General features: G+C 50.0%; 1 protein-coding gene across 2 annotated transcripts in view; it reads right to left on the bottom strand.

Annotated features, from left to right (window-relative positions):
- Positions 1 to 11,555, bottom strand: part of CABLES1 (Cdk5 and Abl enzyme substrate 1) — a 76,144-nt gene extending 64,589 nt beyond the window's left edge. The window contains exon 1 of one of the 2 annotated variants that reach the window (XM_036321881.1): positions 10,386 to 11,555. In XM_036321881.1, the coding sequence (XP_036177774.1) occupies positions 10,386 to 11,017 (632 nt within the window). In that variant the 5' untranslated portion in view covers positions 11,018 to 11,555. The remainder of the gene's footprint in view (positions 1 to 10,385) is intronic. The other variant, XM_036321880.1, reaches the window with a different exon arrangement.
- Between the last annotated feature and the right edge of the window lie 11,844 nt (positions 11,556 to 23,399).

The following is a 23,399-nucleotide window of genomic DNA, read 5'->3' as shown; positions in this document are numbered from 1 at the left end:
CTCCCCTGGGCGGGGTTCTGAAATGCACAGCATCAGCCTGCGCCCCAGTCTCCCCCGGCCACAGAGATGGCGCCGCTGTCCAACCAGGCCACACACCGAAGGCGTCTCCCTTGACTGCGTCTCCCATCCTCCACAGCCAGTCCATCTCCAAGTCCCTCCACTGCTTCCTGGACCTCTCCCCTGCCCCCCCCCCCCGCCCCCCTCTTCACTACACTCTCCCAAGGGCGGCCGCCTCCTGCCGGGACCGTGGCAGTGGACTCTGGCTTCGTTGTGCACCTGTTCTCCCACCGCCGTGGCGCACACCTTTCAAAACAAGCCTCATTCTGACTCCGCCCTTGGGGGCCCCACCAGGCTGAGGACGCAGATCAGAATCCTCCGGTGGCCCTATTTCCCTTCTCCCTTCCTCCCTCTGAGCTGCAGGCACACGGCCCTCCATCTGCTCCCTCCAGGGCTCCCTTCTCTTTCCCACTGGAAGTCGGCCCAGGCCACTCTGCAGTCTGGCCAGTCCTCCAAGCCCTTGTTCACCCCGAAGACCCAGCTCAAGGGCCGGGTCCAGGTGGCCGCCCGCTCCCACGGTTGGCACAGGATCCTGACTGCCCCTGCCGCCCAGCCCAGCTGCCTGGGCTGTAATTCTCCTTTCTCTTCTGGGAGTTGGGCGCTGGCCCCCATGATGTTGGGACAACCCAACCACGTGGTTGCTGCACAGAGGTGTGTGAACCTGGCACACAGAAGGGTGTGGGCTGACTGATGCCAGGTGGGCTGGCTCCACTGGGGTCCTGGACAGTCCAACTCGGTCTCTCCAGGGCTCAGAGAGGAGGTGGGGTCAGGTGCAGAAAGACCTGTGAACAGGGAGGGGAAGTAAGGGAAAGGTGAGGCCTAGTCACCAGAGCGACTCTCAGCCACATGGGCCCCAGGGCCCCCAGGAGCCTCACATCAGGGTGCCCTGCTTAGAAAAGGAGGCTAAGCGGGCAGCACAAGGACCACAGGGCGAGGGCCGTGGCTTCTGCAAAGGGAGTGAGCCAAGATGCATCTTCCAGAATTGTCCATGGGGACACAGCCCACACGTGCGGCCCATGAGGGCTACAGGGATCCCACACAGGCAGCATCCTGGGTCCAGCGTGGGCTGGATGCGCTGTCACTCATAACCTCGCCGTTCTGCTCGAAGGGTCACCCCTGAATGTGTGAATGCACCTTGTCCCTAAGGCCTTTATTTTGGCAACGGAAATTGTTAAGACTCCGTGTTACTAGGGCCGAAACGCACTGCCTAACGGAGGGGGCACTGTCTTCCTGGGCTTCTCTGATTCTTTTGTACTTTACTGAAAATTAACACAATGCAGCCCATTATCTCTCCACTGCAGCACAGCTCCTCCAAAGCAAACAGCTCCCTCCCATGACCCCAGCGACCTTGTCAAGTTTCTCAACTGCTTTTTTTTTTTAATAGTATATACTTTTTTTTTTTTTAAGACAGAGAGGAAGGGAGAAAGAGAGAAACATCATTGATCAGGTGCCTCTCATATGTGCCCTGCCTAGGGATCGACCTGCAACCCAGGTCTGTGCCCTGCACAGGAGTCAATTGAACCCATAACTTCTTGGTGTTTGGGACCATACTCCTACGGAGCCATCTGGCCAGGGCTCAACTGCTTCTTGACAGACAGACAGTGTAGGGCACAAGGCAACTGTGAACAGAATTAGCAGCTACAGTGTTACTGACCAGCCCCCATGGCCCGAACCTCTGCTGGCACTGCATGTGATACCCCCGAAGGCAGGGATTATTACTTCCATTTTACAGATGAGGATGCTGAGGCTCAGAGGGATTAAGTGAGTTGCCCAAAAGGTACCACTAAGGGGCAGAGGCTGACTCCCACACTGGTCCTTCTACTCCTGAATCTGTTCACTCAACTTCCTGAGGAGGAGGCCAGGCCGCAGGGTGCAGGGAAGGAGGACCCGACACCAAAACTATTATGTGGAGAAAGGTCATTACTGGGGTAATTTTCCACATCTCAGGCCCCAACCCAGGGTTCTGCTGGCCGGCCCAGGGTTATCATGTGGAAATCAGCATCCGGCCTGATGAGAAGGCTGGCTAGCCAAAACTATAGGACACTATTTCTTTGTATTTTAACATACTGCCCTTGACTGACTTAGCCCACCGTCTGAAATGGATGTGGGCCCAGCATTGTTCTCTTGAGGTTAATATACAAGTGGAAGATTTGGACCAGATGGAGAAAAAAATTTTACAGCACCTAACGGAGTTCTTTGTTTCTCTTAAGTGATACTGCTACGGTAGAGTTTTTTGTTTGTTTTTAAACTCTCAACTTAAAATAACAAATGAACTAACAAAACAAAAAATTCATAGATACGACAACAGAACCGAGGTTACCAGAGCGTGAGGGGGATGGGGAGGGTGAAATAGGTAAGGGGTCAAATATACAGTCACGGATGGAAACCAGACTTTTGGGTGGTGAACATGCAACAGAGCATCCAGATATCAAACTGCAACATTGTACACCTGAAATTTATATGTTAACTGATGTTATCGCAATACAATTTTAATTTAAAGAGACAAACAACCTCTCCAATTACTGTTAGAAAATGTAGGTTTCGAAATCCCAGCGGGGCCACATGTGGAGACTTAACCACAGATGAGTCACTCAGTTCTTCATGGTCTCCACTCTCTAATCTATAAAACAGCTACCACGTTGCTTTCTTGAAAGGACTTGATGAAATAATATATATGCAAGCATTTTGCAAATTTTTATAAAGCCCCAAACAAGTGTATAGAACTGATATGATCAGATGTTTTTGTGATGGATGAATTGGAGCCTCAATTGCCCACACAATTACCTCGGACATTTGTAATGTCATCTTCCTTCTTCACTGTTCTCTCTCCCAAAGCAAACTTTATTCAAATCAATAAAATGTAACGCTTCATCAAGACTACCTTTCACCATCGGATCAGCCATTTATCCCCTAACATGCCAGGCTTTGTTGTTACTTGTTACCCAAAAAACAACAGATGTTACCTCTCCTCCAGCCCCTCCCATTTCCCCTCCCTCCTAAGATGATCAAAGCAGACAGTTTGCTTTATGTATCAGTGGGTCCGTGAATAAAATGCTTTAAAATAAAACTTGATGTGCAAGGCACATAGAAATCTTTGGCATTCTTGAATATTTGATTATTCTCTCCTTGAACGGTCTGTCATCTATTTATCATGACATTTACCTTAGAGTTAAGTACACCTCTGAAGCTGGGACAAGACAGGGTCCTTCATACACACACATTATTATAACATTCCAAGTCCTCAACTCCTAGCACTTGCATGTTCCGTTTTAGAAGCTTTTGTCTTTCTGACTAAATGCAGCAATAAACCCCAGACCACATTAATGATAACCCTGTTAAATATAAACTAGTGTGCAGCTATCCAAAATGCTAAGACAAACAAAGAGGGCGGGGGGGGGGTGGGTGGGGACAGGAAACCGACTGATTGGTTTTTGAAAGCCTCCAAGAACATACAAACAAAAATAAAACTACATTACACAGTTTTACGGAAGAGTAAGGGCTAATGATTTTATGATTCCTACACGCAGTCTCTTTGAACCCCACAGTGTCTGTGAAAAGTTCGGTTTTAAAATTGCCTGTCGGATGAAACTTGAATGGGTCAGATATTTTTTAGGTGGAACATGGGTAATGGGGAAATTCGCAAAACTCTGTGAAGTAACAGATTCTCATAAAAGCGCCTGGTTTTCACCACTCTTCCTCTAGTGACAGCCCCACAAGGGAGAATGGGAGGAAAGAAAAAGCCCTGACTTGTAAAGCTGGCCAAATCTTGTCGCGTAAATATATACTCAGGTCACCACCCAGCTCAGATTCCTCCATCACAGGAGCCAGCGAGAGCACACTACGGGGTCTAGACAAAACCCTCTTAGAAGCCAGAGAAACCAGCTTCAAAGTCTAGCTCTCGATTCCAAGTACCAGGTCTTGGGCAAGTTTGGTAACAAGCCTCAGTCTCCGTAGCTCTGAAATGGGTATAATCCCCAAGGGAGCAGGGGAGCTGCAGTGGTGGCCATGGCTGCCTCCCATGAAATACAAGGAATTTAACACGAAGCAGATGTGGGTTTTAGCTGGGGGAGAAGGTATTGGTGGGTCCAAACAGAAGCCGGGAGCATCCAGAAGGCCAGGACAGGGAGGGTGGCTGGAAGGGCCCAGCACCCACCTCCAGGGCAGAGAGCACTGGACCAGGACAGGGGTCACACACTTGTCCTGTCAGGAGCCAGAGAATGAACAGTGTTAAACTTCTCACCCATGTGGTCTCAGCCGCAGCTCTCAGTGCTGTCCTTGGAGCACAAGGGCAGCCAAAGACAATACAGGAATGAACAGATTTTATTCCCTCACGGCCCCTGGCCACACTGGGCCCATGGTGGGCGCAGCCTGCAGACTCCTGGGCTGTAGGGGAAAGGGTGAAGCTGAGAAGACACGGAGGGTTCAAACCAAGGAAACTCACAGGAAGGAAGTATCGTTATTCCCATTTTATAGATGAGAACCGTCACGAAGTAAGTGACAGCCAGAGCCACAAACAGCTCCTGTGGTGCCAGGCCCTGACCCCACTCCACCAGGAAGTACAGCAACAGGCACTGGAGCCCCAGGTGCTTAAGGCAGCAGCCAGGCAGCAGGGAGTAGGTGTGGGGGGAGGGGGAGCAGGCAGGCGCCGGGCAGGAGGTTTCCTAGTCACTGAGGCCTCTGTCCACCCTCGAATGTCCTCTGGGCCCTCACGCACAGGGTCCTTCCTGAATGACTGAAAGGCAGAAACCACAATCAGGGAGCCCAGGGTGAGGAGGGTCAGCCATAGCCAGTTGAACAAGCATTTCTGAGCCCAAGTCAGACCACAGCCCAGGGAGCGGAGTGGGGAAGGAAGGGCACAGCCTCCGGTGCCAGATGCCTGGGGCTGGGCCCAGGTCCCACGTGTGGGCTGAGGGACCCTGAGCAAGTCACTTAACCTCTCTGTGCTCTAGGTGAGGGTGATGAAGGTGTGCTACCTGAGGGCTGTTACATACATGAATCCACTTAATCCCCCTTAGATACTGTGTTAGATAAAGATACTGTGTCAAGGCACTGAGCCAGCACCTACCCCCAGCGGGGGGAGTGTCCCAGGCCTGGTGGGGGCTTCAGCCAAGCCCTCCCGGGAATAAACGGCCTGTTTAAGTACATCGCCCAACAGGCAGGCCATGCTGCTCGTCCGTAGGACCAGCACAGTGGCACCGCATTCCTGATGGTCACTGTGTTCAAAGTGTGTTGAGTGGATGACACAAGACATAGAGTTCCAATACCAGGATTTCCTCCACAGCATCCCTGACGGCCAACAGAGCCCAAGTCACCCTCTGCCCCTCTGTGACCTTGATTCCTGCCCCTCCTTGTCGGTAGGGGCTGAAATTTATGTGTACAACCTGCAACAGAGGCGACACTTACAGATCACTTCTGGGAGGCGGGGGGGGGGGGGGGGGGGGGTGGAGAGGTGGAGGGAATGGGGGGTGGTGAGGACTGACCCCTCCCAGGGCAGTGTGTCCAGCCTGGATGGCTCCTAAAGTTGCCGGTCCAGTTGTGACACCTTCGCTGCCAGATGGAGCTCTGCCAAAGGTGTTTTTTAAAGGCCTCCCTCACACCGAGAGAAACCCGTTCATCACTCATTCGTGCCATGTCCTGTGACCAGAGCTACATGGAACAAAGTTAACACCATGTCTGCATCTGATTCTAAGGTCAGGTTATCCAAACGCCCCCAAGCTAAACACACAAGCCTCCACAGCAGGACACAGGACTACAGGCGCTCAAGCCCCAGACCCGGAGAGCCTCAGTGCCCCTCCATCCCAACCCTCTAATCCAGCGGTTCTCAACCTGTGGGTCGCGACCCCTTTGGAGGTCGAACAACTCTTTCACAGGGGTCGCCTAAGACCACCCTGCATATCAGATATTTACATGACGATTCATCACAGTAGCAACATTACAGTTATGAAGTAGCAACGAAAATAATTGAATGGTTGGGTCACAACATGAGGAACTGTATTTAAAGGGCCAGAAGGTTGAGAACTGCTGCTCTAATCCCACAGGGAGAGGGAAGACAGGTAGGGTGTGAGGCGACAGCCCAGGGTTACCAGCCCCAACAGCCCAGGCCCGGGATCCAGGGCTGCCATGTCTGGTCTGGCACCCTGATCCCATCCCGCCCCCCGGCCTCACCCGCCTCCCTCCCCAGTGCACTCGAAAGCCACCTGCCCTTGGCCCTCTCCCTGCCTGACAACTCTCCTTCCGATGGGAAAAAGTCCATCCGGCAGAGCTTCCTGGGCAGCGTGGGCACAGCACAGAGCCAGGCTGCAGCTCTCCCTGCCCTTCCTGAAGGGCAAAGGTCACACTCGGGCCTGCTGCCCTCTCTGGGCACTGGCCAGCAGTAAGCAGGCTTCTGACTTATTTCCCCTTCCGAGCTCACCCACAGCACTGCGGACTTGGTGACTGCCAGGAGGGCAGCAGGTGAACCTGGGCCACTCGCTTGGGTCCTGCAGGGCACAGCCTCCCCGAGCCTTGGGTGAGCTCCTGACCAGGGCCCGACTGGGACGGCAGCTTTGCTTCCATAGTTCATGTTGCTGAAAAAATGACTCAACAGTAACATGGGTCGGCTTCCTGCGGAGGAGCTCAGTCTTTCACTGACCTCTGAACCCCGGAGGGTCAGTGGATTACAGCTGAGCAGAGTGGTAACCTTGCCTGAAGTCACAAAGCCAGGTGGCGAGAGTCAGGGAAACATGTTCAATCCCCTCTCTTCCTCTGGGGGTCGATCCCCTAGTCAGCTCACAGTTTTCTTTTCAGTAGAGACGGAGCAACAGTCACAGCCGAGCCCAGGTTTCGCCCGAGCTGGGCAGTGCACAGAAAGGGAGATCGGAGCTCGAGTCTGCAAAGCAGAGGGTGTGCAGGGAGCCTGGGCCCGGTCCCAGTGCTGAGTAACTGTGGGCAGTGACAGCATCTCTGAGCCCAGGCTCTCTCAGTCCCAGGACAGGAGCACAGCACTGGGAGCCTGTTCTCAACGTGCAACTCAGCTGCATCCCAGGCAACTCCTTAGAAACAGGGATGGAGGTCCCTGCAGACCTGCAGGGCCCGAACTTGCCTTCAGGGAGGTCCCCTGTGATTCTAAACACATTTACATCTGAGAAGCTCAGGTGTGTACAGCAGTCATGACATCCCACGGGCCAGTTCTGGGTGATAGATGTTAAGAGCAATTAGCACTTAAAAGAGCCCAAGACACAGACTGAGGCTCTTATGAGGAAACACCCAGAAAAACTGAATAACTTGCTCCAGGTCACACAGTGGCATCAGGATTCAATCCCAAGACTCGGGGCTCTTCTGTACCCATGGCCCCGTCCTATTGAAGTCCTAACTCCCCACAAGGTACCATGCTCACTCAGATGTCCTAAGAAGCAACATCCTCATGTTATTTTAAAAGAATACGCTGGTTACCATGCACCTTTCCTGTCAAGGCTCAGACTGTGGGCTTCTGGGTGGCTGTCTGCTGCCAGCTGCTGCCTTAGAAAAGACACCTTAAAACACACCTCATAAACTTACACTCCCTTTCACTCATTACACCTTCCCCATGGGGAACCCAAGTGGAGAAACACGACAGGGTATCAAGGAAGAGGCATCTTTTTGACTTCCACTTCCGCCGCCTGGCCTAAGAGCCAACCCCTGTGCAGGCTTCCCAGGCTGGAGTCCGGCCATGGGGCCATGGTTCTGGGTCCCCTAGAAATTACAAGGAAGAATGGCAAGTGGCAGGGAAGCTGGGGGGTCCAAACGCAGAGGCCACACGGGGCCTGTGGAAGAATCCACACACGGTGGCTGTGAGGATTAAATGTGATCAATGTCAAGCTTCCAGCCCCGGGCAAAGCGATTGTGTAATCGTCCCATGGACACATCTGTGCCAGGCCTGGGCACAGGAAATTTCCTGTGTCGTCTTTCAAAGTTTGGAAGTCCAAGCAATAATTGGGATCAGTTTTACAAGTGTCCAGGTGGAAGTAACAAAAAAGCAAGGCTTTCAAGATTTCAGAGGGGATAATTCTGAAAGCTTATATACCCATTACAAACCAGGTACATGAATCTCAGGTTCAAAAAAGAGACAGATTTCAGATACACTGAGGCAAGGAGCTCCCCATTTCCTTTTGTAGGGAACCAGCTGGGGATCTTGTTAAAATGCAGAGTTGGTCTCAAGTAATCTCAGTGGAATCGGAGAGTTCACATTTCTGAGAGCTCAAAGAGCCCACACTTTTGAGCAGCAAGGTTTAAATAGCAAGGAACAAGTGCAAGGAGAGCAAAATTGGATTTTAAAAAGACATGCCAGGGAACCTCCATGAAGGCGTATGGGGAACCAGCCAGTCTCGCAGGGTTTCTTAAAGGAAGGCACACCAGGAAAGCAAAGGGCATCCTTTCTTCAAGCGCACTTGCAATCTACATCACTTTGTCTGGGCAGGTTAAAGGGCTCTTTAGGGATCGTAAAAGCAGCATACTTCTGGCAGCACAGGGAACCAGGCATCCCAGGGAATTTCCACCCCAGCAGCTGTGGTCAGGCTAGCTCTCATGGCCTTCCTTACGTCAAGTTTTGCCCATTTACCTCCTCTCTATACAATACATTTGATGCTGTTTCTGTGGACAACTGTAATTTCTTTTAATGTTCACCAAGTTGTCAGTTATAGAAAATCCCTAAGTAGTAAGACGAATGTGATTGTCAGGTCAGGAGGGACCTTACACTGACTAACCACCTTAATGTGTGTGTGGTGGGGAAAGATCACACAGACAAGGGCTTTGCAGTGATAGGATGAGAGAAGAAATTCTAGCTCTTCTTTGGGTCAGAAGTACCAACACACAAGAGCCTCCATAGGCCCTTACAGGACATTCCTGAAGATCAAGCGTGAGGTCATCTGATCTCTGGCTGCTCTTCACACAAGAACACATCTGTCTACCAGGAGACACAGGCCTGCCTTGCACACTGGCTTGGAATACCATGGGTGTTTATTGCAATTCCTGTCTTGACCTTCTGGACTAGCTGGGTTTATGCTCAAACTATAGACATTATGAGCCAGTGAGTGATGTCAGGCGGTAACACCCAGCTGCCCAGAGAGAAAGTGCTGAGTGTGCACCACTGCCCAGAAGGGAAGGGATTTCCCTCCCACACTCACCCGCTAATGGGAGAGGTGAGTGCTGACAAGAAATGCCAGGCCAGACCGTCCCCTGTGCCCAGACTGGATAATTCATCTGCACAGTCCCAGGCTGCTTCCCCGCTCCTTGCCCCTGCCTGCAGCCCTGCTGTGCTACCCCCAGCAGAGGCAGGACCTCGCCCACTGGGAAGAAGGAGACTCAGCAAACTTCTGGAGGAGCGCAGCTTGCTCTTCCCCATTTGTCCCCTGGAGGAGGAAGTGAGGTTTTCCAGCAGGCACCTTCTTACTGGCCAGAGCATGCCTGAGCTTCCAGCCCTGTTACAGAAAGGTTCTCCCTCACCTCAGGCCCGCCACTTACGAGTTAGGTCCCATCCCAGAGAGCAACCCAGGCCCGCAGGAGGTCACACTAACCGAGCCCAGGTGGAGTCCAGGTGGAGTCCCTGCTGTAACTAGCGGCCTGGGGGGCTGGACACTTTCTCGGGAACAGGCCAGCATTCCCAGCCCCTCGGTCCTCTTCCAACCTCCAGTCCACTGCCTGACAGTCTAACTCCCCACTGTCCCCTGAACACATGGTGACAACTCCAGCTACTTCCTGAGCAATAGCAAATGTCCAACATTTCATGTTTTTGCTAAGATGCTCAATACCTGCAGATAACAAGTTAGCAAGTAAAACATGCGTTTAAGCAACTCTAGCAAATTCATCTTGGAATGGAGAAAAGAAACCCAAGCCCTATTTCACCCCTGGCCGGATCAAGGGAATGTAAGAAGGACTTTACATTTTTTGAGACAAGTAAAAGGAAAACGCCAAGTCTTCCTGAGACACAGGAACACTTGAGCGCAGGCAGGAATTTCTCAGGAGGGATTCACATGCGCCCCTGAGCTGCCAGCGGACCCACTGCTCCACTGTGCGCCCCGCCAAGTCTCCCCGGCTGAAGAGAGCACATCTCCGGGTCCGGGTCCGGAGGTTGGCGCCGCTTTTTAATGGGCTCCCGCAACTCCTAACTCTGCACCCACTGCGTGGCCATGGTGCTTCTGCTCTGCGGGCTGCGCACACTCGTGTGAACACACGCCGGGGGACTCTCCCACCTTCGCGTGCCCTGTGGTTTGGAATGAGGGCCAGAAGCCCAGGGAATAGGGGAAGGACCGTGTTCCGCGGCGCGGAGCCGGCGGGAGGCGCGCGGGGAGCGTGCGCGAGCCCCGGACACTCACCGGGACCTCTGCAGCTGCTCCAGGGCGCCGGCGCCGCAGACCGGGCCCTCCAGGGCGCAGAGGGTCTGCGAGGTCTGCCTGGCGAAGGCGATGGGCAGGATCCCCGGAGAGAACGAGCCGAGACGGCCCCGGCTGCCGCTGCCGCTCCCGGGGGTCGCGGGGCCCAGGAAGGCAGCCGCGGGCCCCTGCGCGCCGGCGAAGGCGTCGTCCTCCTCCAGTTCCTCCGGCCCGTCGGGCGGCGGCGCGCAGGCGGCGAGGCCGGGCAGCGCGGCGTGGCCGCCGGGGGCCGGGGGCGGCGGCGGGGAGGGCTGGGGGAAGCAGGGCCCCGCTCCGGCCTCCGGCAACGCCGTGCCCGCCGCGGCGAGCGGGCTGAGCCGGGTCCTCGCGCCGCGGTCCTCGCTGCCGCCGCCCTCCTCGTCCTGCAGCGGCGGCCGCCCGTCCAGCGAGATGCTGGTGAGGAAGGAGAGGGCAGCCCGGCGGCGCCGCGGGTCCACACGCGGCTTCCTGGGCTCCGGCGGCTGGGCCGGCGCGGCGGCGGCGGGCGGGGGCTGGGGCTGCGGCGGCGGCGCTCCGCTGGTGCCCGAGGCGTCGGTGCTGCAGGCGGCGGGGCCGGGGGTGGCGGCCGCCGCCATGGTGTCCAAAGGCGGCGATATTTCCGCGGCGCCCAGTGCTAAGCGGCGGGCGCGAGCGCCGGCGGCCCGGGCTGGGCAGGGTGCGGGGCGCGGGCGGCGTGCGCGGCGGACCGGCCCCCCCGCGGGCGGGCCATGCTGGCCCCTCGGCGTCCGAGCGGGGACGCCGCCGCCCCGGCCCACGCGCGGCTCCCCGGCTCCTCGGCTGCTGGCTGCTGGCTGCCGGCCCGCGGGCCCCGGTCGGCCGGTCGGTCCCGCCGCTCCCTGCCCCCGCGCTCTCCGGCCGCGGCCCGGTGTCCGTATTTATAGGGGCGCGCGCCCCACGCTCGCGCTCCGAGCGCTCTTTGCACTAACGGTGTCACGTGTGGGCACGGAACCTGGAGGAAAACAAAGCCGCGGGCGGCGGCCGCGGAGCCTGGCGGCGGGCGGCGAGGCCGCGGGAGGAGGAGAAGGAGGAAGAGGAGGAAGAGAAAGTGGAGCGGGTGGCGGGCGGGGATCCGCCGGGCGGTCCAGGTTCGCGCTTCCCAGGGAGAGAGTCGGTGGTTCCCGGGACTCGCGGGAACCAGGGAAGGAGGCGAGGACACTTCCTGGGCGCGCGCATTCCGGGGACTAGGGGTGCGAGCAGAACCCCTCAGTCGCGGCGTGAGGAGGTAGCCAGGGAGTTGGGGGTCTGCAGGACAGTTATTTGGAGCAGTGTCTAGATTTGGCCCTTGAACTTTTTAACTGGACCCTGCGCTGCCCTTGGGCCCAGAGAAGTAAGTCGTTATTAATAGTTACAGGGGCAGGTCCACAGCCTCTTACACGGACTGTCCCACCTTGAAACTGTAGCTAAAAACCATGGAGGCTGAGCCTCGTTCACTCTCAGGCCGAGGATGCAGCCCCTGAGATGAGTACACGCCTGAGGCGCCTGAGTCCGGGCGCGGGGACATCCTTCCTGTGGCCGGACTGACTGACACGACCCACCGGAGGGGGCTGTCACTTTTCATCTCTTAGCAAAGGCCAACCTGGATTTTCACTTTGGCCCTGAAATGTGCTTCGTTTTCTATGAAGTCAGAGGCGGACTACGATGGCCTCCCACACCTTCCCCCTTTGGAGGCTTATGATCTCTTTTCTTCTTATATGAACTGGGACCAGTATGTATTTTCTGTCATTCATTTGATAACACCCATTTTGCACCTTCCCTGTCTTCTCTAAGTATGGGTTCCTGCCCAGAGTTGCAGCTCTGGATCTGGAAAGAATCCTTGAGTGCAGTACCCCAGCCCCACCCCAACAAGTAAGTGACTGCCCTGTGGGGGGAGGGGGAGGAGGGAGGAGGATGCGGGGGAGGGGGTGGCAGAGCTGTGTGGAGGGAGCGGGTCTCCCTTGGGTGACTTGCATCTTCACACTCAGTTAAGCTCTGCGACATCTAAGAAACCTCTCTACACGTTTCTGAGGGAGAAGCAATGTGTTTGAGATCAACGGATTAATTTAACTAAAGGTTTAACTCTAGCCCTGGGGCTAATGGGTAACTGCATGGAAATTCCACTCCATGCCGGGTTCAGGGGAGTAAGCTGAGTAACGGAGAGTAAATACACCCTGTCCAGAGATGTGCCGCCAGCCTGGAGGACGAGATATGGGGGAGTTTCAGGTGACATTTGCTCAGGACAAACATGGCACGTGGCCATGTACATGAACAATTGCTCATATTTTATTTTATGCCATTTTTAGGCTTTTTGTAAGAGGGAAGCCTGGTGTCTATTTATAGCAGCCTTACAGCAGCTAAGCCAAAGCTTAAGGACCAGCTGTGTGAAATTTCATTAGGATTTTAATTACTTTGTTTAACTACCTACCTAGAAACTTCCAAGCTGCTTTATTACAATTAACTTACTTTCCATGACCACTGGCCTGGTTGTGCTGGCAGGCAATGTTCACGAATGGCACCAACTGGGCACATGTAAAAGAAAACCTATTTTTAAAATTATGACAGTGATAAATTTTCATTGCAGAACATTTAGAGAATAAGATGAGCAAAGTAGAAAAAAGGCATCACTTACAATCTCATTTCCAATGAAAATAACTGTTAAACTTTTGATTTTTGTGTTGTGTGGGGTTTTTTAAAATTTGTCTTTATTGTTGAAAGTATTACAGATGTCCTCCTTTCCCCCCATTAGCCATTTTTAGCCCACCTCCACCCCTACCCTATGTCCTGTGTGGTTTTTTAACCAGAAGCAAACGCAGGCTGTTTGTGTCTTGTGATTTTTAGCTTGCTGTGTTGTGATCATCTTTCCATGTAGAATATTCTTCTACAGCATAATTCGAATGACTCATGATGTTCAATTTGACAGAGAGAGTAAATCATTAAACCTGTGCCACACATTAAACATTTAGGTTGTTTCCACTTTTGCAGTTATAGAGTGGCGATGACATCCTTTGTTTTTCTAAACCTTGCTGCCACTCAGTATTGGTTTCTTAGGTTACATAATTTCTGGGGCAAGCGGCACGTCATGTTGAAGGCTTTCCACCTAAAAAAAGTTCCAATCTGATTTCCCATCCTTTTGCCAGCATTGGGCATTAACATTTTTTTCAGAAATATTCATTTCTTTGCTCATTTGATACAACTCTGCCTATTTTTAAAATATATTTTATTGCTTTTTTTACAGAGAGTAAGGGAGAGGGATAGAGAGTTAGAAACATCGATGAGAGAGAAACATTGATCAGCTGCCTCCTGCACACCCCCTATTGGGGATGTGCCCACAACCAAGGCACATGGCCTTGACTGGAATCGAACCCGGGACCCTTCAGTCCACAGGCCAATGCTCTATCCACTGAGCCAAACCGGTTAGGGCTAACTCTGCCTATTTTAAATGCCAAATGTGCAAACTAATTTAAAATATTTATTAAATCATCAAATAAGAATCAATATCTACTTTACCTCCACACTGCTCATGTGATCCTCTTATAGGGATACTGCAGGTATGATTTACTGTTCACCTACTGTGTGCCAGCCACAGAATATTTCTAATCCCATGACCACCCTGTAGATGGGGTGCATTACATCAATAGTTTACAGAGGAGGCTCAGAAAAATTAAATTATTTCCCCAGGGTAACATAGTTCTTCAAGTGATTGGGCCAGTAAGACCCAAACATGTTCTAGCACTCTCTGCTGGTGAGGATGTTTTATGGGAGGAGGCCAACTCCAGATTTAATCTTATGTTTGTAGTAGTGGCCCAGTGCATGAATTTGTGCATATTGAAAGGAAATTAATTAGAAGAAATATTTTAATATTGCTATTCACCCTTTCTCTATAATAGAAGTGTCAACCAAATTCACAATCAACAATGACAGATGGAAACACACGTGTGCAATTGGCCCCAGTGAGAGCTTTATATGTATCGCGCATGCGCGAGTCAACTTAGCCTTTTATATATATAGAATAAACTTGCTTAACTAGACCTGCTTTCTGATTTAGCTAAACTTTTTCCAGCCCTGTGAAGCACCCCAACTTCTCTTTCAGGTAATTGTCAGCAACACCGCAGTAAATATCAACACAAAGCAGATTATTATTGTAGATCACACAGGGAGAACAAAGGGTGAAATATTTAACTGCAGCTGTGTTTGACTATATTCTGCGCAGTGAGAAAACCTGAAGTCATTTTCAAGGTCCACCATTTCTTACTTCTTTTCAGTCAGGTCAAGTTTCTAAGCTTTATAAATCTCTGTTTTCTGGCTAATGAAAAGAAAATAGGATTCCACTGAGTCTCCTATCTGCCTACTCCAGGACTTCTGTGAGGATTAAACAAGATGAGGCACGGGAAAATGTTCATAGACATTTGATTAAAGTGAACATGTTTTTACCTGGCTATAAAGCTAGTCGTGTCCCTGGGCTGAAGAAACTGCAAGAGGCTGGTCGTCACTAGGGAGAGGAAGCCGGGCGCTGCTACTTGATGTCAGTACCCGGACTGACACTTATCATATTAGCCTTTTATATGTATAGGTTTCAGCATCAACTGTAATGGAAATAATAGAAGCATTAGAGCAAGAGGATTTGGGTGTCAAAAAAAACTCTTAACCTCTCCACACCAGTTTCCTCTGTGGGTTATTCTGAGGTACAAATGAGACTGAACGAGAGGCATTTAAAAACCTTAAAGTACTTTTAAAAAAATGTATTTTGTTATTTAAACCATCCTAATCTGCTTACTGTATGAATTATTCCAAATTTATTTATTTTTCACCTAGTTACTGATCAACTCTGGGCAACTTCCATGGCATATCGCCACCTTGCCACAAAAGGGATAAAAAGAAGAGTGACCTTTAGCCCTGGTGCCCTGGACAGTGAAAATAGTGGAAAACAGAAGCTCCGGTCACATTTAAATAAAAATGCAAGGCTGACTCAGATTAAGTGAGCAATCTATAAATGTTATCAAAATGTGAAAAAAGGGAGCTCTTTATTGGAGGTAAGGCCTAAGGGGAAGAGCTGACCTGGGCAATAAAAAAGGGAAGGAGGGCCCACTTCTGGGAGAGAAAATTCTACAAATTCCTCCTGGATTGCAGGCCTAGGAGACTAGATCTTAAAATGTAATTCCTTTTGATCAACCAAGGTTTTTATTTCCAATTACTTTCATATTGCCCCTTCGAAGCACCCATTCTGAAAACTTTTTTTGCATGCATGAAATGTTTTGATGGACATATATAAGGGTTAATTTTATTTTATTTATTTAATTTTATTTCTTTAAAAATTTTTTTTTAATATATATTTTATTGATTTTTTACAGAGAGGAAGGGAGAGAGATAGAGGGTTAGAAACATCAATGAGAGAGAAACATCGATCAGCTTCCTCCTGCACATCTCCCACTGGGGGTGTGCCCGCAACCCAGGTACATGCCCTTGACCGGAATCGAACCCGGGACCTTTCAGTCCACAGGCCGATGCTCTATCCACTGAGCCAAACCGGTTTCGGCAAGGGTCAATTTTAAAAAGAAAAAAAAAGAACCTGCAAGTAATGGCTGACTCTTAAAAACAAACAAACATAGCAGACTGTCAAGACTGAAATTAGTTTAGGTGTGACTGGATATCACTCCTAACAGAAGCCATCTGACAGTGGAAAACAAGAGGCTGTGGTTTTGAGCTCTGGGGGCCCCATGTTGCCCCCCGCTGCATGCATAGACTTCAGATGAAGGTGCCGTTAGACTCTGCACTAATAGGCTGACCTAGAGGGCTCGGTCTCCAGTATAAAAAGCATTGTTTTATAGTGTTTGGCACTATAGAGTGGTTCTCAACCTTCCTAATGCCGCGACCCTTTAATACAGTTCCTCATGTTGTGGTGACCCAATTTCATTGTTACAAATTGAACATAATTAAAGCATAGGGATTAATCACAAAAACAATATGTAATTATATATGTGTTTTCCAATGGTCTTAGGCGACCCCTATGAAGGGGTCGCGACCCACAGGTTGAGAACTGCTGGTTCAGGCCATTCTCACATCAGCATGGGGTGAATGTGGCCACATTTGGGGCACATCACCATTTTGCCCACCCCTGGGAAGTTCAGCTGGACTGATTGGTGGTCCATGGCAACCTTCCCTGAGAGATACAGGCCGAGACAGCTCAACGGAAGGGGAATGCATGTGCCTGGCAATCGCTTGAAAGGAGGAGAAATAAGAGTGACGGACACTCTTACGCCGCTGGTGGAGTGGAGGCTGAAACAACCTTCCTGGAAAGTCATGTGGCAATAATACCAAGAGCCCTAAAAGGCCATGACTGAGAGTATGAGCTTTGGAGTCAGGCTGGCCAGGTTACATTTTGGCTCCACTATCATGGCTTTGAGTGTGTTGGTCAGCAAGGTACTTACTTATTTGTGCTTCAGTTTTGCCATCTGTGAAATGGGAGTGAAAATACCTATCTTATAGCATTGTTAGGAGGATTCAGTGCAGTAAGTGCTTGAAAGCACTCAAGAATGTACTTGCTGTAATGATCCTAAAGGGCTATTGGGAAACATGGCCAAAGATTGATGAACAGAAATATTCATTGCAACATTGTTTAAAATAAAATTTGAAAAAAAGAAATCCTAAATGTGGAGCAATGGAAAACTAAGTAAATTATGGCTTAGTCAGTTGGATAATATGCTTCTATTTTTAAAAAATTATCTTTACCAACCTTTCTTAAGGACATGAAAACTGGTTTTTGGAACAATGCTAACCAAATAAAACAGAACAGAAACTAGATCAGAAGGTTAAATCAATGGCTGTTAGGATTATGGTGATTTCTACTTGCTTCTTTTTGCTTATCTAAGTAGAAATAAGTGCGTGGTCATTTTAGAAATTGCTTAAATTTAAACATTTTAGAAATTGCTTAAAATCAACAATTTAAAGAATATTTTTAAACGCATGGAAATAATGGGTTTCCGTTTTATTTGGGAGCCCTGCAGTGGCTTTTTCTACCTACATCCTTTGACTTCTCATTGCAGTCTTGCTGTTTATCCTGTCTGACAGGTAAAGAGACAGAGGCTGAATGTAAGATGGTGACATGCCCCGGTCCCGTGCTACCCCTGGATCATTCCTTCTGTAACCCCTGAGGGTGGCGGTTGGGTCAGCAGGATGGCTTACTCCTAGGGTCTGAGAGGCCCCTCAGAGAAGGTGATGTTTGAATTTGGACTCCAGTTCACATGTGAGATCGGGCATCTCAGGCCAGGCAATAGCATTAGACTCGATTACAACAGTTCAGGCCTGAGGCAATGAAACTTGGAATTGGCATTGAGAATGGAAAAAGGGTCAAGTGCGAGAGACATTGAGGAGAAACTGGTTTTCAGATTTCCAACCTGGGGCGGGGCAGGCAGCTGTAACTTCTGAAAGAACCAACAGGACCCCAGGGAGGGGAGAACAGAGGAGGGGTCAAATGCTGGCTGGAATTTGGCATGAGTTCCCATACCACCAGACAGTGGCCCAGTGAAAAGGCTAAGATCTCATTTTTCTAAACCACAACGTCCCGCATCCTTATGACTAGAAGAGAAGAAGGCTCTGAGTCTGCCATGGCACAACCCTCCACTGTGGTCACCTCACAGGACGCACAGCTACAGTGGCCGAGGACAGGGGTTGGGGAGCACCCTGGGCTGGCCACACTCACACAGTCCATTTGCCCTTTGAGACACAATTCAGAGGGAAAGAGCATCCTGGCTCCCTGTTGTGACGTCGTAAGAGAAGGCTTCAGAAACAAACCATCCCCGGGCCAGGCCCATCCCAGCCTTTCGAGGACCTCTTTGATGGCAAGTGACAGACATCCAAGTCAAAGCAGCGCAAGGAGAATATACTCTGAGGATACAGGAGGTTCTCAACCAACACAGCTTCAGGAGTAAAGCCGACGCCCAGCAGCTCACAAGAGAACTGTGGCCGTGAACCTTGGGGATCCCCCTTTCTTGTCCACTAACCTTCTCTGGTGCTCAAGTCATGCTCCATCATCTCCCTCTGCTGGGTAGGTTCCTCTGCTTCTCTGGTACATGAGGCAAGAAATGTGTCTCAGACAGATTCCCACCTTTGTAACTTACAGAGACTGGCCCCTCTAGGTTTCTGTTTCAAATTAACATGGACCATGATTGGCAAAGCTTGTTCAGAGCAGGTCCTGGACCAGTCAGCCTGGAGGGATCTCATGCTAACACGTTCACCTCTGGAAGCAGATGGGTGGGGTGTGTGGAGTGGGAAATTCCCAGAAGAAAGGAAGTGCTGGGCAGATAAGACAATAAAGGGTTGACCCTGGTGGGGCACTTCTTACTGAGGCCTATTTTCCTTACTTGGAAAATGGAGAGCCATACCTGGTGTGGCTCAATTGGTTGAACGTCATACCGTGCACCAAAAGCTCACTGGTTCAATTTCTGGTCAGGGCATGTGCCCAGGTTGCAGGCTCGATCTCCAGTTAGGGCTCAGCGGGAGGCAGCCAATTGATGTTTCTCTCTTTCTCCCCTTCTACTGTCCTCTTTCTCTAAAATCAATAAAAACGTATCCTATATAATAAAAGCCTAATATGCTAAGTGTCCGACCGTTTGACCAGTTGCTATGATGCACACTGACCACCAGGGGGCAGAAGCTCCGACAGGTAGGTTAGCTTGCTGCTAGGGTCCAGCCAGTTGGGACTGGGTGAGATGGGTCAGACATGCCCTGGAGCCCTCCCGCGGTCCCTCCCTGGCTGGCCAACCTTCCATGGTCCCTCCCTGGCCAGCCAGCCCCCATCGGCCCCGATCAGGACTGGGCAAGACAGGCTGGACACTCCTGGAGCCTTCCCTCGGTCCCTCCCTGGCCCTGATCATGCATCAGTGGGGACCCTCGGCCTGGCCTGCACCCTCTCGCAATCCGGGACCCCTTGGGGGATGTCGGAGAGCCAGTTTCAGCCTGATCCCCGCAAGCCAGGCTGAGGTACCCCAGCGGTGTACAAATCCATGCACTGGGCCTCTAGTTTAAAAGAAAATGGAGATAACAATCTGCCTTGGAATTTATTGTTGTGAAGATGAAAGCAGGTTAAAAGATTTGATGCCCAGTCTTCCGACCAAGGGCTCCTAAAGATCAGAGAGAGTGGACTCACAGTCTGAGGGGTCTGTTGATGGAGCTTCAAGCAAGACATCCCTTTCAGGTTTCTTTTTAACTTAAAAATGTATGATCTATGGCTCTGGGTCAGTTGGTAGGAACGTCATCCTATACACCAAAAGGTTTTGGGTTGGGTTGCAGATTTAAACTCTAGTCCCAGACCCTAAGGGAAGCAAATGATCAATGTTTCTCTCTCAAATCAGTAAAAAACATCCTCAGGGGAGGATTGAAAAATGTTTTTGATCTATGGGAATTTAGCATATGATAAAATTGACATATCAAGTCAGTAAGGAAAAGAGACGTTATTCAGTCAATGATGTTGAGACAACTGGGTTGTCGCTTGGGGAGAAAAAGACAAATACCTCACCATTTACACCAGATTAAATTCCTGATGGAATTGAGATTTAAGTCATTTAAGTGTAAAAAATAAAAAATGAAACTATGAAAGTACTTAGGAAAGTGCTAGAAACCTGATACAAAGGACTCAGAACATGGACTCATTGTTGTTTTGTTCAGTGCCGGGCACAGAGTTGGAGCACAGTAAATTTTCAGTGAAATGAATTCATAAAAGAATGTTTTTTAATCACTTCAGATAGGGGAGCATCCTTTCCAATATGGCATAAAACCCAGAAGCTGTAAAAGCAAAGGTAAATTTGCCAAAAAAATTTAAAAATGACTATCTGGCGAGGAGGAGAAACTAAATCAAAAGACAAACATACCGGAGGGCAATATTTGCAATTCATATTAAAAAAGGTACCTTTACTTAATATCTAAAGAAATCCCAACAGTTAAGGAAAAAGCCAACAATCAAATAGGAAAATGATATGAAGAAACCGTTCCCAGAAGAAGAAATACAAATGGGTCTTGAACATTTAAAAAAACCATACTCAACCTCCTTCATAGTTAAGAAAAGCAAATAAAAACTCTAATGAGATACCAGTTTTTACTCATCAGATTGGCCAAGGTCAGAGAGTTTGAAAACACATATCTGTGTGTTGGCTAAGGGGTGAGGCAAGATACTCTGGCATGATGATTGAGAGATTGGACCATACAGTACACCCTGGGTCCCACTTCTAGGAATTTTGCTACAGGTACACTACCTGTGTACAATGAGGAAAATTTGGGGTTATAGTTACTTAGTGTTGTTTGTAATAGGAAAATATTGGAAATGGCAGTAATTGGGCCAGTGGACAAATTCTGGCTCATCCATACCGTGAAATATTGTGCAGTTGTTAAAAGAATGAAATAATTCTATGAATGTGTTATGAAAAGACTTCCAAGATGTAGTGTTTATCTGGAATAAAGCAAGCTGAAAAGCAGTGTGTATTTTATGCTGTCATTTTTACTTAAAAAAAAAAAAAGCAACTCACATGCATAGCTATTTATTGTACTACATATAGATGGTCTGTGGGATGATTCCTAAGAACCCAGGAATAGCAGTTGCCTCCTGGTAGTGAAGCTGTGTAGTTGGAGAACAGAGATGTCAATTTTTATTCTTAACTCTTTTATACCTTACTAGAGGCTCGGTACATGGATTCATGCAGTGGTGGGGTCCCTTGGCCTGGTCTGTGGGGATCAGGCCAAAACCAGCTCTTCGACATCCTCCGAGGGATCCCAGATTGTGAGAAGGTGCAGGTCAGGCTGAGGGACCCCACTGGTGCATGATCAGGGCCAGGAAGGGACCACAGGAGGGCTCCAGGGCATGTCTGGCCTGCCTCAGTCCCGATTAGGGCCGATCAAGGCCAGCCAGCTGGGGAGGGACCATGGGAGGCTAGCCGGCGAGGGAGGGGCTGCGGGAGGGCTCCAGGGTGTGTCTGGCCCATCTCTCCCAGTCCTGATTGGCCGGATCCCAGCAGCAAGCTAACCTACTGGTCCGAGTGTCTGCCCACTGGTGGTCATTGCACATCATAGTGAACAGTCTGACACAGCATATTAGGCTTTTATTATATAGAATGATTTTTCTCCCAGGAACATGTATTACATCTTCAAATAATAAATTAAATTAAGAAAAATGTGTGTTACTTTAGCATTCTGCTCCATAATATATCTACGATTGATTTAATGTAAAAATAATGTTTTAAATTACTTATCTTACACTAATTAACTTTCCATCCCAACTCTAGATTGACATTAACATTCTAGAAAGATGCAACACATTCATCCTGGGCCTTTGTCTTTGGGCACAGCCAGGATCCCCTTTTGGAAGAGAATGTAACTTGGAGTGTTTGGCACATGTAGTAGCCGCCCTACAAACATGAGTTCCTGTCTCTGTGGAAACAACTGTTCCTGGGAGCGAAGCTGGGGGGACCTGGCTCCTTGGAAGGTCGGAGGGCTGAGAAGTGACGCACACCCTAAGTAGGGCTTTGGAGGTATTTTCCCATGAAATCCATGTTCTTTAGCCTGGACCAGTGCCTGGCTCATAGCAGGCACTCAACAACAACACAATATCTCTATATATTTCTGGAATGAACACACCAAGAGTTGCAGGATCTCACCTGAGAGAGAGACAAATGCTGTTCAGAAGCATTGGGGGAGTCCCGTAAGTAGGTGACATTTAACCTGGGGCCTGAAGAAGGAACTCTTCAGGCAGAGGACAAGGAGGAGACGAGCGGCATTTTAAGGGGAGAAAATGCGGGTAGGAGTGTGGAGGGAGGGGCCTGGGAGGTCCTGGTGGCAGCTCACAGCCGATACCTGCCCAGCTGGGAGCAGCAATCACGTGGGGCCAGTTACCTGGGGCATCAGGCGTGATCGTGGACTCCTGACAAGTTAATTAGTGAAGGTCCATGGGTCAGCAGCCAGGAAAGAGAATAACCAGGTCACATCCACTTGAACCTAGATGGGCTTTGGGAAGGGAGACCTTGAGGACCCCATGGGATTGGGGAGGGGGCGGTCAGGGACAGACAGACTGGGCGCTGGTGGGTGGAGCTGTGCTCTCAGCCTATCAATCCAGCGCCACCTTCTTACATGGGCCCCTCATTATTGTCCAGTGAGAGCCACAGACAACAGAGGGCCAAGACCCCTGTCCAGAATCCAAACAGTTTGGATAATCCAAATGTGTGTGTGTGTGTGTGTGTGTGTGTGTATTTTAAGTTTAGGAGCAACACCTATTTGCCAGCAAAACCTGCCCTGAGTGGACCTGAAGCTGCAAAGACTATCTGTACCACTCTGTGTGTTTGTCTGTGTTTTGCTGCAGAAATACTCGTGTGCTTGAGTATAGGATGCTGGTTTAGACCCCACTAAGGCGTTATATAATGCATTGTGTATACTGAACCGCATCCAGCACAGCCAGTGGTGAACTTGAGGAGGGGCGGTGAAGGATTAAAGAAAACAGACAAGAGAACATAGTTGGGGCCAGGTGGATCACTGTGCCTGGATGAGGAAACAGTGACACAGCCTGTAAGCCAAGTCTTTATTTTATAGTCAGATCACTCAAAGCAAAACAAGGGTGTGGTCAAGATGTTTACAATGTTCTTGCGAGTTTCAAATATACTTAATTACATGCACCTGAGAACTCTATCAAGCTTTGTTTTGGCAGTACTTGCTGCACCTCCCCCAGCCCACATCCCTCAGCTACCTAGTACTATAGGGTCAGACTGTAAGGTCACGCTTACAACCATAGCCTTTGGCTATATTTGTGCTGGGAGGGTTTTGCCCTCCAAGCTGGGACTTGTATGCGGCTTTGCTACAAGAGGACCATGCCCTCTGGTCAGTCCGAGGTTTGAACCTGTCCAAATGCTGTAGCCACTCTCCACAGTGTACCATGTACTTTTATAAAATCTGGGAAACTGAATTCTGAAACACATCTTGCCCCCATGATATTTGGATGATGAGTTGTGG

Source organism: Myotis myotis, unplaced genomic scaffold (assembly GCF_014108235.1).
Source record: "Myotis myotis isolate mMyoMyo1 unplaced genomic scaffold, mMyoMyo1.p scaffold_m19_p_9, whole genome shotgun sequence".
Taxonomy (NCBI): Eukaryota; Metazoa; Chordata; class Mammalia; order Chiroptera; family Vespertilionidae; genus Myotis; species Myotis myotis.
Note: the sequence above shows the minus strand (reverse complement) of the source record. Positions and strands in the feature narration are given on the sequence as shown.